Source organism: Erinaceus europaeus, chromosome 6 (genome assembly GCF_950295315.1).
Source record: "Erinaceus europaeus chromosome 6, mEriEur2.1, whole genome shotgun sequence".
Taxonomy (NCBI): Eukaryota; Metazoa; Chordata; class Mammalia; order Eulipotyphla; family Erinaceidae; genus Erinaceus; species Erinaceus europaeus.
Window position 1 is genome coordinate 40,293,310 of NC_080167.1, and position 13,900 is coordinate 40,307,209.

A 13,900-nucleotide genomic window follows, 5' to 3' on the forward strand; every position below is an offset into this window, starting at 1 on the left:
AGGAGTTGTGGATGGCATATCTGTTGTTGAGTCAGAGTATAAAAACTCTCTGGAGAAAAGGCAGAAAATTGTAATCCTTAGATTCTGACATGTGTCAATAATATTTCAAAGAAACAGTTTTCCCTACTAACAGCTTTGTTTTGCTGAATGTGTTTCTGCACAGTCAATACAGAGAGAGCCCAGGACAGCACAGAGGGGCAGGTGGGGGTCAGAGGGAACCTGGTTCTTGTCCAACCTCAGCCAGAGATGGGCAGGAGTCACCCTTACTTTCTTGGTTCGGCCAGGCCTCACACCAGGCCTGTGGGGGTGGAGCCCAGGCCAGCTGGGATCTGAACAGGATGAGGTGGTGGGTTTTCTTCCTAGGAGTATTTATGGCCATGACTGAGAATGAAAGGAGAGTATTTATTCTATCACTTCAGCAACAGATCCATCACATTCTTGAATATAAAGAAATCTAAATCTCTTAGATAATCACAGAAGGGACTATATTGATATCTCAAGCTCATTATCTCTGTCTCCTCATTCTCTCTCCCTCTTCACCTATTCTTTTGCTTCTGGTGTCAGTGAGAGAGATAAGTATGTGATCATGGCCCTGGGAGGGTTTGAGAGCCTGGGGAGGTGCAGGGCAGGAATGAAGGTTCCCCAAGGTCCCCAATGTTGCATGAACAATGTGGTGCTGGAGAGGTGGATAATGGAGAGAGGAGGTTATGAGTGGCACTCAGCTGCCAGGATCAGAGATTGTCATATCTAGTCAACAGCTCTCTAGATTCCTGCTCTGAAAGGAGGCCACAGGGAATGACCATTCCAAGCATGAACTATGCTAAAAAACAAAAAATATAAAACACACCCTGAAAAGAAAACAGAATGATCAGCTCTACAATCTCACTGGGATCAAGCAGCATCAGTTGCTAAATTTCCTTAGAACAGTTAACAAATGTAGCTATTTGGCAGGAGAAGCTACTAGATCTCAAAGAAATCCTCTTGTTCTGTGACAGCGAGACAGAGGCCCACTAATGGGTATAATGCAAGGCTACACATTCCAGAATCTGTTCAATTAATTAACACCATGAGGACAATCTGGCATTTCATTGCAGCTGTTTATAGAAAAGGAACATCTTGTCTTTATAACTGCTGATTTGTTCTAAAAAATAATCCCATTCTGTTTTTTTTTTTTTTTATACAAAAGCAAGGTGTAGAGTGGGACAATCACTACCTAGAAGTACTGTAAGCCTTTATGAACAGAACCTCTATGCTTGCTTGGCGAAAGAACCCAGTGGAGTTTCTCATGGGCAACAGTATTCATAACTGCAAGAAAAATACCTTATGTTAAACAGAATTATAGTTCAAGGTTCTACTAACTTTGACCCCTCTTAAGGGAATGCAGGGACAGTCAAACTCAAAACACAGTTCCTGTGCCCTAGAAGAAGCCAGGAACTGCTGATATGACATCCTGAACTAGAGGGCAGAGGCCAAAGGCCAATGCCAACAGCCAAGCCACACAGGACAGGCTGCTGGTGGCTGGCTGAGTGTTGGCCCACTCTAGATTTATTTCATCTTATATTCTTCTCTAGAGACCCTGAATCAGAAAATCTGGTAGCAAGTCCACATAATTTTGACCCCAGACTGTGGTGTATCCTGTCAGAGAGATGGCACTGCTGGACTCACACTTCTGGGAAGTCTAGGGCAAAGTACCATGTAGCAGTACCACATCCCACATTAAATGCCTATAAAAGCCTATAAGCACAGGCTTACAGCTGTAGGGAGATTCTGATACACCTTGTAATTAAACTACGACAATCTATAGGCCTCCATCTAAAAACAGACTGACTTCCTTTTAAGTACTATACTTATACTGAGCTGTCCACACTGGAAATAGTATTTCAGTGCTTGTTCTTTCAAGAACAGCACTGCTGTTAGTGATAAAAGGAGATGTGTCAATAAAATATTATTTGATAACTTTGAGTTCTGCTACATTTGCATCAAAGAGTTGAGACACTAGGTTTAGATTATATTCCAAAGACTTCTGGGTGATTGGAAATACTTTCTAAGGTCAGGGGTAGCTTACTGGAAGGGTGTACAGTTCTGGGTTTGATTCCCCTACACCACATAAAGGCAAGGCAAAAGCAAACAAAGTATTATACATGACAGAAAAGTGCTCTGATCTTTCTCATTAAAAAAAAAAAAAGCTTCCATTTACTGTAAACCATTAATCCCCCAATAAGAAATAAAACAAAAATAAAAATTTTCACCATTTTTATCTCATTTTAGAAATTATAGAAATTGGAACAATAAATGCCTACTGATGGCATTTTCTCATGACAACTGCTTTGTGAATTTGCAGTCAGGGATGAGGCAAGTCAGATTAATCTTTTTTGTTTTAAAAATATTTTTATTTATTTGTTATCGGATAGAGATAGAGAGAAATTGAGAGGGGCAGGGGGAAGTATAAAGGGAAAGAGACAGAGAGACACCTGCAGGTGGGGACCAGGGGCTTGAGCCCAGGTCCTTGAGCACTGAGTGCTTACACTGCCTGGCCCCTGACTGTTAAGAGGTTAAAACACAAGTTAGTTATTAAAAAACAAGCTTATCCCCAACAACAAAAGTCCTGGACCAGATGGCTTCACAAACAAATTCTACAAAACCTTCAGGAAACAGTTAATACCCATACTCCTTTTCCATAAGATCAAAGAAACAGGGACACTCCCTTCCACCTTCTATGAAGCCAACATCACTCTGATACCAAAATCAGATAGAGACACAACAAAAAAGGAAAAATACAGACCAATATCTCTGATGAACATAGATGCCAAATATTAAACAAGATCTTGGCCAACCAGATACAGGAGCATATCAAAAAGATTGTTCATCACGACCAAGTGGGATTCACCCCAGGAATGCAAGGCTGGTTCAACATACGTCTTTCAATGTCATTCACCACATCAATAAAAGCAAAGCCAAAAACCACATGATTATCTCAAACGATGCGAGAAAGCCTTCGACAAAATCCAACACCCATTCATGCTCAAAACTCTACAAAAAATGGGAATAGATGGGAAATTACTCAAGATAGTGGAATCTATATATAGCAAACCTACAGCCAATATCATACTCAATGGACAGAAGCTGAAAGCATTTCCCCTCAGATCAGGGACTAGACAGGGCTGCCCACTATCACCATTACTCTTCAACATAGTATTGGAAGTTCTTGCCATAGCAATCAGGCAAGAGAAAGAAATCAAAGGAATACAGATTGGAAGGGAAGAAGTCAAACTCTCACTATTTGCAGATGATATGATAGTATACATAGAAAAACCTAAAGAATCCAGCAGAAAACTACTGGAAGTTATTAGGCAATATAGCAAGGTGTCAGGCTACAAAATCAATGTACAAAAATCAGTGGCATTTCTCTATGCAAACACTAAAACAGAAGAAGAAGACATCCAGAAATCACTCCCATTCACTGTTGCATCAAAATCAATAAAATACCTGGGAGTAAAGCTGACCAAAGAAACGAAAGACTTGTATACTGAAAACTACGAGTTACTCTTCAAGGAAATAGAAACTGATACCAAGAAATAGAAAGACATCCCATGCTCATGAATGGGAAGAATAAATATCATCAAAATGAATATTCCCCCCAGAGCCATATACAAATTTAATGCGATACCCATCAAAGTTCCACCAAGCTTCTTTAAGAAAATAGAACAAAAACTACATTCATTTATCTGGAACCAGAAAACACCTAGAATTGCCAAAACCATCTTGAGGAAAAGAAACAGAAATGGAGGCATCACACTCCCAGATCTCAAACTATATTATAATGCCATCATCATCAAAACAGCCTGGTACTGGAACAAAAATAGGCACTCAGACCAGTGGAACAGAATTGAAAGCACAGATCTAAACCCCCACACCTATGGACATCTAATCTTTGATAAGGGGGCCAAAACTATTAAATGGAAGAAGGAGGCTCTCTTCAATAAATGGTACTGGGCAAACTGGGTTATAACATGCAGAAGAATGAAATGAACCACCTTATCTCACCAGAAACAGAAATCAACTCCAAATGGATCAAAGACCTGGATGTCAGACCGGAAACAATCAAATACTTAGAGGAAAACACTGGTGAAACACTTTCCCACCTAAACCTCAAGGACATCTTTGATGAATCAAACCCAATTGCAAGGAAGACTAAAGCAGAAACAAACCAATGGGACTACATTCAATTGAGAAGCTTCTGCACAGCCAAAGAAACTACCACACAAACAAAGAGACCCCTCACAGAATGGGAGAAGATCTTCACATGCCAAACATCAGACAAGAGACTAATCACCAAAATATACAGATAACTCAGCAAACTTAGCACCAAAAAAAGCAAATGACCCCATCCAAAAATGGGCAGAGGATATGAACAAGACATTCACTTCAGAGGAGATCCAAAAGGCTAACAAACATATGAAAAACTGTTCCAAGTCGCTGATTGTCAGAGAGATGCAAATAAAGACAACATTGAGATACCACCTCACTCCTGTGAGAATGGCATACATCAAAAAGGACAGCAGCAACAAATGTTGGAGAGGCTGTGGGGACAGAGGAACCCTTTTACACTGCTGGTGGGAATGTAAATGGGTCCAGCCTCTCTGGAGAGCAGTCTGGAGAACTCTCACAAGGCTAGACATAGACCTTCCATATGACCAAGTAATTCCTCTCCTGAGGATATACCCCAAGGATTCCATAATGCCCAACCAAAAAGATGTGTGCACATCTATGTTCATAGCAGCACAATTCATAATAGCTAAAACCTGGAAGGAACCCAGGTGCCCAACAGCAGATGAGTGGCTGAGAAAGCTGTGGTACATACACACAATGGAATACTATGCAGCTATTAAGAATAATGAGCCCACCTTATCTGACCCATCTTGGACAGAGCTAGAAGAAATTATGTTAAGTGAGATGAGTCAGAAAGATAAAGGTAAGTATGGGATGTCCCCACTCACCAACAGAAGTTGAGAAAGAATAAGATAAAGGGAAACTAAAAGCAGGATCTGATTAAATCGAGAGCAGGGCACCAATGTAAAAACCCTGTAGTGAAGGGGAGGGTGGCCATTGGGCTTCCTGGCACGGCGGAGGGTGGGGGGTCGGGGGTGGGTGGTGGGGATGGGACACAGTCTTTTGGTGGTGGGAGTGGTGTTTATGTACAATCCTATTAAAGTGTAAACATATAAACTACTATTTAATTAATATGAGAGGCGAAAAACTGGTGATATGTCTAGAACTTCTTAAAACACCAACTGAGTCTTTTTAATACATAGGCTGTCTTTGATATGTTGTCTCTCCCAAAAGCCTAGACCAGGGAGAACAGAAGCAACCGGTAGCACAGTATTATACCCCAAACCCTATCAAAGGGACTTTCCAAAGTTAACCCTATCACCAAATAATGTGACAATTACAATAACTATCCATTGTCTTCTTGAACCCTAAGAAAACAGGAACCTCACATTTCCACTATAGAGCCTATATTTCCCCCAGTCCTGGAACCTTAGGGTGGGGCCCACTTTTCTGCATGCTGCTCTCAATTCAAATCAAATAATATTGCATCCGCGGATCGCAACCTAATCAACGCAATGAGTGCCACCCCAGCATGCTTCACTTCAGACTGTGACCAGAGACTTCAGGTGTGGAATGACAACCCTTCAGCTTCATCACTCAGGTGAGACCTTTCCTTTTATAGTATTCTCTAATTCCATTCCAGGTGTTCCACTCCCCAATAAAGTCCCCAAACCTAGATATAGTCCAGGTCCCCTGAGATAGAGCATAAGTTCACCCATGCCCATAAACTAGGGGAAAAATATATACCTGAAAGCAGAAGTTCACAAGAGCATGCAGGGAATACCCCCCAATACTTCATCTGCACTATTCCAGTCTTTGGGTCCATGATTGTTCAACAATGTGTTTGGCTTTGTATGTTAACTCTCTTTTCAGCCACCAGGTTCCGGATGCCAGCAAGATGCTGACCAGACTTCCCTGGACAGATGACCCCATCAATGTGTACTGGAGCCCCACTTCCTCAGAGCCCCACCCTACTGGGGAAAGAGAGAGACAGGCTGGGAGTATGGATCGACCAGTCAACGTCCATGTTTAGTGGGGAAGCAATTACAGAAGCCAGACCTTCTACCCTCTGCAACCCACAACGACCCTGGATCCATACTCCCAGAGGGATAGAGAGATAGAGAATGGGAAGGCTATCAGGGGAGGGGATGGGATATGGAGATCGGGTTATGGGAATTGTGCGGAATTGTACCCCTCTTATTCTATGGTTTTGTTAATGTCTCTTTTGTTAAAAAAAAAGAACTATGTATTATAAAAAAACAAGCTTATGGCTAAATATATTTCAAAAGCTTTGAATTTACTTCAACTATTAACAAACACATTATTATTATTATTTTTGCCTCCAGGGTTATCACTGGGGCTCGGTGCCTGCACTATGAATCCACTGCTCCTGGAGGCTAGTTTTTCCCCTTTTGTTTCCCTTGTTTATCATTGTTGCTATTATTATTATTATTGCTGTCATGTTGTTGGATAGGATAGAGAGAAATCGAGAGGAAGGGAGACAAAAGAGGGGGAGAGAAAGATAGACATCTGAAGACCTGCTTCACCACTTGTGAAGTGACCCCCCTGCAGGTGGGGAGCCAGGGGGTTGAACCCAGATCCTTACACCAGTCCTTGTGCTTTGCGCCATGTGCAGTTAACCTACTGTGCTACTGCCCAGCCCCCAACAAATACTTTATTTATTTTCCCTTTTATTGCCCTTGTTTTTTAATGTTGTAGTTATTATTGTTGTTATTGATGTTGTCGTTGTTAGATAGGACAGAGAGAAATGGAGAGAGGAGAAGAGCCAGGGGCTCGAACTGGGATCCTTATGCCAGTCCTTGAGCTTTGTGCCATGTGCGCTTAAACCGCTGTGCTACTGCCCAACTCCCACAAACACATTTTTAAATGGTGTGACAATGGTTTTTTTAGTTTTACATTTCCTACAATTATAAATCAGTGACTTTCTTTCCCATACCTCTCTGTTCATGCCTACTCCTTTTTTCTTTTGCTAATTACTGGGTTGCAGGAAAGTCATGACATATTTTATCAATGCATCATGACTTTTCCTACAACTTAGTATGTATTGTATCAAGTCTTTCATTACTCTTCAAAAAAACACTATGCATCAATTAATCTGGTGCTTAAATAAACTTAAAAAATTCTTTCAAATTTGTAGAACACTAGGTGTCTTTTCTAAAGAAACTGTCTGATGATGGGCTTCTTGAGATTGAAGGCTTTCTGATGAAGCTGAGATCTAATGAACAAGAAGGAGCTATTCATGGAAATGTCCAGGAAAAAGTATTTCAGGAAAAAAATAAGTTTTGAGATACAGAGAAGCAAGGCATGCTTAAGATGTGGCTGGAACACTGACACAGTGAGGAGAGGGGGAGTTCAAGGAGGCAGGTGGGGGCCCAGATCCAACAAGGCTGTGAGCCTGTGAGCCTATGAGAATAGTATAAATTTAGAATGTAATAAAGTCACTGGAGAGCGTAAGAAGAATAATAATATAGTAGGATTACAGGTAAGTTAATATTTCAACGTTAGTTAATGCCCCATAGTAGAAAATACTCAGGTATCAATTCAATAGTTGCTTGCTAATACTTAGCATTTCAGATAAACTGTTTTAGCAGAGTCCATGCTGGGGCTGGGGGAAACTATGCTAAGACTTGTACCAACTGTTTTTACTCAGTCCTCCGGTACTTTTCCGTAACTCCAAAGACTTAGCAGAGGCACACAAAAAGAATGGAAGCTCAGTCCTATCACTGGGACAGACCACAAGTAGTTCTTCAATATACTGATACTTTGCAACTCAATGGGCATCAGCCAAGCTGATGAATGCTGCCTTTGGATATGGTTGATTCTGATGGGAACTTGAGGAAGTCTCAGTTCTCTCTGGGTTTCAGTTTCTTCCCTTACAAGGGAAGAGTTTCTTACAAGTTACAGAGGAAAATGCTTAGAGCATATATAACAAACTATATTATTATGTCAGCTGCCCCACAGGCATGTGCTTTAAGACCATGGTCTAAGTGACTCCAGAACTGGAACACTTCACTTTAAGCTTCCCTCTTTGGATTATTCACTGTGCGTGAGGACTACTCCTGAATCTGCTTTTTGAAAAGAAAGAGGGGAGAGGAAATGGAGGAGAGAGAGAGAGAAAAAAGAGAAAACCAACATGATGTTATTGTGTGAGTCAAAAACCATCGAACTTTAGGAAATCTTTATCCAATTATGTCCCTAAAATTGATTTCTAAGCTAATGATGAAAGTATGTCTGCTAACTGTGCCTGCTACTATGGCCCATTTAACTTACTGAAGTGTGGAAAACACACTACTCTATATACAATGATTTGAGATTGTACATGAACATACAGAGTTAAAACATGCAATTTATATGTATCAAAATTACTAGCAAAATGAATTATGTCTTCACAGATAATACTGATTATGACTAACCAAAGTAAAAAGAGTGATTCAATTTAAAAACAGTAAATAGAAAACCAGAGTTAGCAAAATTCTGACAGTGGTATGTGAATGAGCTCTCCAGGAAATATGGGAAGTTTCTATTTCAAAAATCTTTCATCTGACATCAAAAGAGAGCAGTAAGAAGTTCTAGTTTGTAATACTAAATTCATAGATTTTCCTCTGGGTTGTCTAGATATTTCTATGTATGAATCCCATCTTCTGACATCTAATGGAATAAGTCAGTGTGCAATTTGATCTTGAATATAAGTAAAATACAGCTGTCATTTTCAACTACATAGTAATGTTACAGACTGTCTTTTAGATATACTTACATTTTTCAGGTGGTGTTATTGTAATAGTCTGAGCTGTAAATTCTTCATCAAAATATCTTGTATCTGTCTCAGATGTTACTTGAGGCTTAAAAGGAGGTACTAGCTGTAAGCAGAAAAAAAAAGATGAATTTTAGCAAACTTCAATTTAGGAAAATGCATTTGTAGGATGAAATACTGGAGAATAATTAAGCAAACATGCAAGAAGTTATTGGATTTTCGGAAAAGTCATGATACACTTTTTTTTTTTTTCCCTCCTCCAGGGTTATTGCTGGGCTTGGTGCCTGCACCATGAATCCACCGCTCCTGGAGGCCATTTTCCCCCCCTTTTGTTGCCCTTGTTGTAGCTTCGTTGTGGTTATTATTATTGCCCTTGTTGACGCAATTCGTTGTTGGATAGGACAAAGAGAAATGGAGAGAGGAGGGGAAGACAGAGAAGGGGAGAGAAAGATAGACACCTGCAGACCTGCTTCACCGCCTGTGAAGCGACTCCCCTGCAGGTGGGGAGCCGGGGGCTCGAACCGGGATCCTTACGCCGGTCCCTGCGCTTTGCACCACATGCGCTTAACCCACTGCGCCACCGCCCGACCCCCCGATACACTTTTTTTTCTATGCAAAAATAACAAACTGTTGAATTACTCTCTAAGGCAGATGTGGTACTTAGTCAACAGTCTAAACTACACAGTGGGGAGATGCAAGCTCTATATAAAAATTAAAGAATTAAGTGAAACAGAACAAACAAGAATGAAGAGTAAGATACCCACAGAACCACTGATTGCTGTCAATGACTGCTAAGGACAAGATGGCTCCTCTCTTAGAACCTGTTTTTTTTTTTTCCTCCAGGGTTACTGCTGAGGCTAAGTGCCTGCACCATGAATCCACTGCTCCTGGAGGCTATTTTTTCCCTTTTGTTGCTCTTGTTGTTTTATTGTTGTTCTGGTTATTATTATTGTTATTGTTGGATAGGACAGAGAGAAATGGAGAGAGGAGGGGAAAACAGAAAGGAGTAGAGAAAGACAGACATCTGCAGACCTGCTTCACCACTTGTGAAGCAACCCCCACCCCCCTGCAGGTGGGGAGCCGGGGGCTCGAACTGGGGTCCTTACATTGGTCCTTGTGCTTTGCACCAGGTGCTTCAAATCACATGCGCTTAACCTGCTGCACTACTGCCCAACCCCCTTCTTAAAACCTTTAATCCCACCTGGAACAATTTCCTCTGCTGATGTACATCCAGGAGGTCCCAGAACATGTTCCCTTCTAGCTGCTATATTGGCTGGACACAAGGAAACACTTAACTCCACTGGTGGAAATCTTTCCTTTCTTAAACCCAAGCATATTCTTTTCACTGGCATCATACATATGCACACAAAAGTGACACACACAGAATGGATCATACTTCAGTTTTAGAAAACTGAGGGGGTAACTGTCTTTTCCTGGCAAGAAACTCGGAGAATGGGATTCTGGTTGTTGACTTTCTTTCTGACACCATCTTACCAATGTTCAAAAACTAATCTTCAACCTTCCAACCACAAATTAACCATAAGGAATTCTTTGAGCAGAAATGGGCTTCTATTGGGCATGTGGAGTAGATACTTGCTTACTGCTGGCCACCATTTTCATCTGTTCCTTTCTGATGGCAAACTTAAATCTGTCTTCAAGTTAAGGGAAAACTGCTATTCTTTTAGATAAGAGAAAAATCTTCTCTTAATACTTTGAAAAACTGAAACAAGTCTTAAGATAGCTTTCCAAAGATTAAAAGGGAGCTTAAAACCATTTCTGTTCAAATATCGCAATATTACAATAGTTCTCCCTGATCACATAGGTCAGTTACCTTTTGATAACTTCTACCCTTATGTTGCTTCATTTTTCTTCATCTTTTCAGCATATGACACATATATCTTTGATATTTTGCATACATGCAAAGTTACAGATATTTGTTCATTGTCACCACCACACCATTTCTACTTCTCTCCAACAAAATATAAGTTCTGTGACACCAAGAACTTTTAATTATCAATTTCACTGATGGATGACTGACATGTAGTAAACTGTTCATATTAAGAGTGTATAATTTGATGTTTTGAAATACATATCTATCCATGAAACTATCACCATAATCAGGATGATAAACATCATGTTTATTACATTTTTTTCATGACCCTATGTGATCTTATCTCTTCTATCACACTGCTGGCAATACTGATAGGGTTTCTGCGTGACAGGTAAGTCTTTATTTCTAGAATTTTATGGAAATAGTATTATATAGTATGTGCTCTTAGCCTGGTTTCTGATGGTCAGCATGATTATTCTGAGATTCACTCATAGGGGGCTGGGTGATGGCACACCAGGTTAAGCACAAATAGTATGAAGCACAAGGACCCAAGCAAGGATGCTGGTTTTAGCCCTAGCTCCCCACCTGCAGGGGGTCAGTTGCCTCACGAGTGCTGAAGCAGGTCTGCAGGCGTCTTTCTCTCTCCCTATACTCTCTGCCCCTCTCAATTTCTCTCTGTTCTAGCAAAAAAAAAAAAAAAAAAAAAAAAAAAAAAGCCACAGGAGCAGTGGATTCATGGTGCAGGCACTGAGCCCCAGCAGTAACCCTTGAGGAAAAAAAAAAAAAAAAAGCAAACAAACAAACAAACAAAAATACCCCACGAGATTCACTAATGCCATTGCATGTATTAATAGGTCATTCATTTTAGAGATGGTTAATATACTATACATACTATAGTCCATATATACCGTAAATTGCTGATGTAACCAACTGGTGGTGATGAATACTGGGGTGCTATCAGTTTGGGGGATGTTAATAATCTTTACGCTCACTTCTTTGAATAGTCATACAACTTTATTTTAAACAAGTGCAAAGGAGTAGAATAATCAGATCATCTAGGACATGTGCACATAACTGTAAGAAATTACCAGACTATATGCAAAATCAGCTGTATCATTTTACACTGTTATCAATAATATATAGAAATTTTAGTTGTTCCATATTTTTGTCAACACTGGTTTCACCAATCTTTTTAACATCAGAAATTTTACGTTGTGGCATTTTACTGTGGTTTTAATTCACAATTCCCTATTAAAAATGGTTTTCCCACAAGTTTATTTTTTCTTTGATGAAGAGGCTATTCAAATATATGCACATTTCTCCCTTGTCATTAGGGTTGGAAAATTCTATATGTACTCTTCACGTGCGCTATTTTTAAATTTGTCATTTACAAAAGAAATTGCACATTTTCTAAAACAGTTTGAATTTGCTGTAGAAAATTGGGACAAGTGGAGAAGGAAAAGTCTCGTATTATCTTGTAGAGTGCACTGAACACATCTATGGTTATACCATTTTGAACATGCCCAACCTCATCGGAAGCACAAAGTATACACAGACTGAGTGCAGGAACTGAAACTGAGAAGAGGTGACTTGAGATGAGAGTCTTAAAGCTGAGCCACTGCACTACCCACCCCATGGTCAGAGTTCTCATACATCACCACAGTACAGATTGTTCAGAGGGAATGGTGTAACTAATCTCAGCAACAGCATTCAATAAACAACTAGGTCACTATGTGAGGACTAGTTGAATTAACTCATACAACTCAACAATGAAAAGCAAAACAATAATCCAATTAAAAAGTAGACAAAGAACTAGGCACATTTCAGTGAAGACATACAGATGGCAAACAGACACATGAAAAAAAGTTCATCATTATTTATTTGAAGAAAAATGCAAATGAAAATCACAATGAGATAATACCTCAGATTTCTTAGAATAGTTATTATTCAAAAGTCAACAAGTATTGGTGAGGAATGTAAACTGGTATAGTAAAAAAACAGTAGGAATAAATCTCTAAAAAATGGAGTACAGAAGTATCATCACACTCAGCTATCCTACTTCTGGAGAGGAAAACACACACACATACACACACACACACACACACACACACACACACACACACACACCCCAAGGTAATAAAATCCAGAGCATAGAAATAATCTATAACACATACAGGATACCAATTTATGACAAGGAGGCCAAAAACTTAAATGAAGAAAGTCTTCAAAACTGTGCTTAAACTGCCCTGAAAAAAAAAAAAAGTGAGGGTGGGGGAATCTGTGCATATCACCATGCACAGAAGTCAACTTCAAATGATCAAAGACTTGGATACTAGAACAGAAAAAAGCTTTTAAAGCAGCTTTTGCACAGTGAAAGGTGCTACCACCAAAGTAGAAAGATACCCTGCTGAATGGCAGACCTTTACATCACACACACACACGCGTGCGTGCACACACACACACACACACACACACACGACTTAAAATAACTAAAACATATAAAGAACTCACAAAAATCAGCAACAAAAGAACAAAGAAAAAAAAAAGAACAAAGAACCCCATTACAAAATGAAGAAAGGGGGGCTGGGCAGTAGTGCACAGGGTTAAGTGCACATGACCTGAAGCACAAGGACCTGTGCAAGGATCCCCATTCAAGCCTCTGACTCCCCACCTCCAGGGGTGGGGGGAGGAGGTCACTTCACAAGTGGTGAAGCAGGTCTGCAGATGTCTATCTTTCTCTCCCCCTTTCTGTCTTCCTTCTTCTCTCAATTTCTCTCTGTCCTATCCAACAACAGCAATAACATCAATAAAAACAACAAGGCAACAAAATGGAAAAAATGGCCTCCAGGAGCAGTAGATTTATAGTGCAGGCACTGAGCCCCAGCAATAACCCTGGAGGAAAAAAATAAGAAGAAGAAGAAAGGACACACAGAATCCTCACCTAAGAGGATATTCAGATGGCCAACAGACATATGGAAAATATGACTGATCAAAGTCACAGATTATCAGAGAAATGCAAACAGAGCAGATAAGGAGATACCACCTTACACTTGTGAAAATGTCATATACCAGAAAGGACAAAAACAACAAGTGATGAAGAGGAAGTGGAGAAAGAGGATCATTTCTACACTGCTGGCGGAAATATTGGTTCAATCCTTATGGAAGACAGTCTGGATATCTCAAAACAT

General features: G+C 40.1%; 1 protein-coding gene across 4 annotated transcripts in view; it reads right to left on the reverse strand.

Moving 5' to 3' along the window:
• AKT3 (AKT serine/threonine kinase 3) overlaps nt 1-13,900 on the reverse strand; it is a 318,339-nt gene that overhangs the window by 8,247 nt on the left and 296,192 nt on the right. For all 4 annotated transcript variants that reach the window (XM_060192062.1, XM_060192061.1, XM_060192060.1 and 1 more), the window contains one exon: nt 8,885-8,987. In XM_060192062.1, the coding sequence (XP_060048045.1) occupies nt 8,885-8,987 (103 nt within the window). The remainder of the gene's footprint in view (nt 1-8,884; nt 8,988-13,900) is intronic.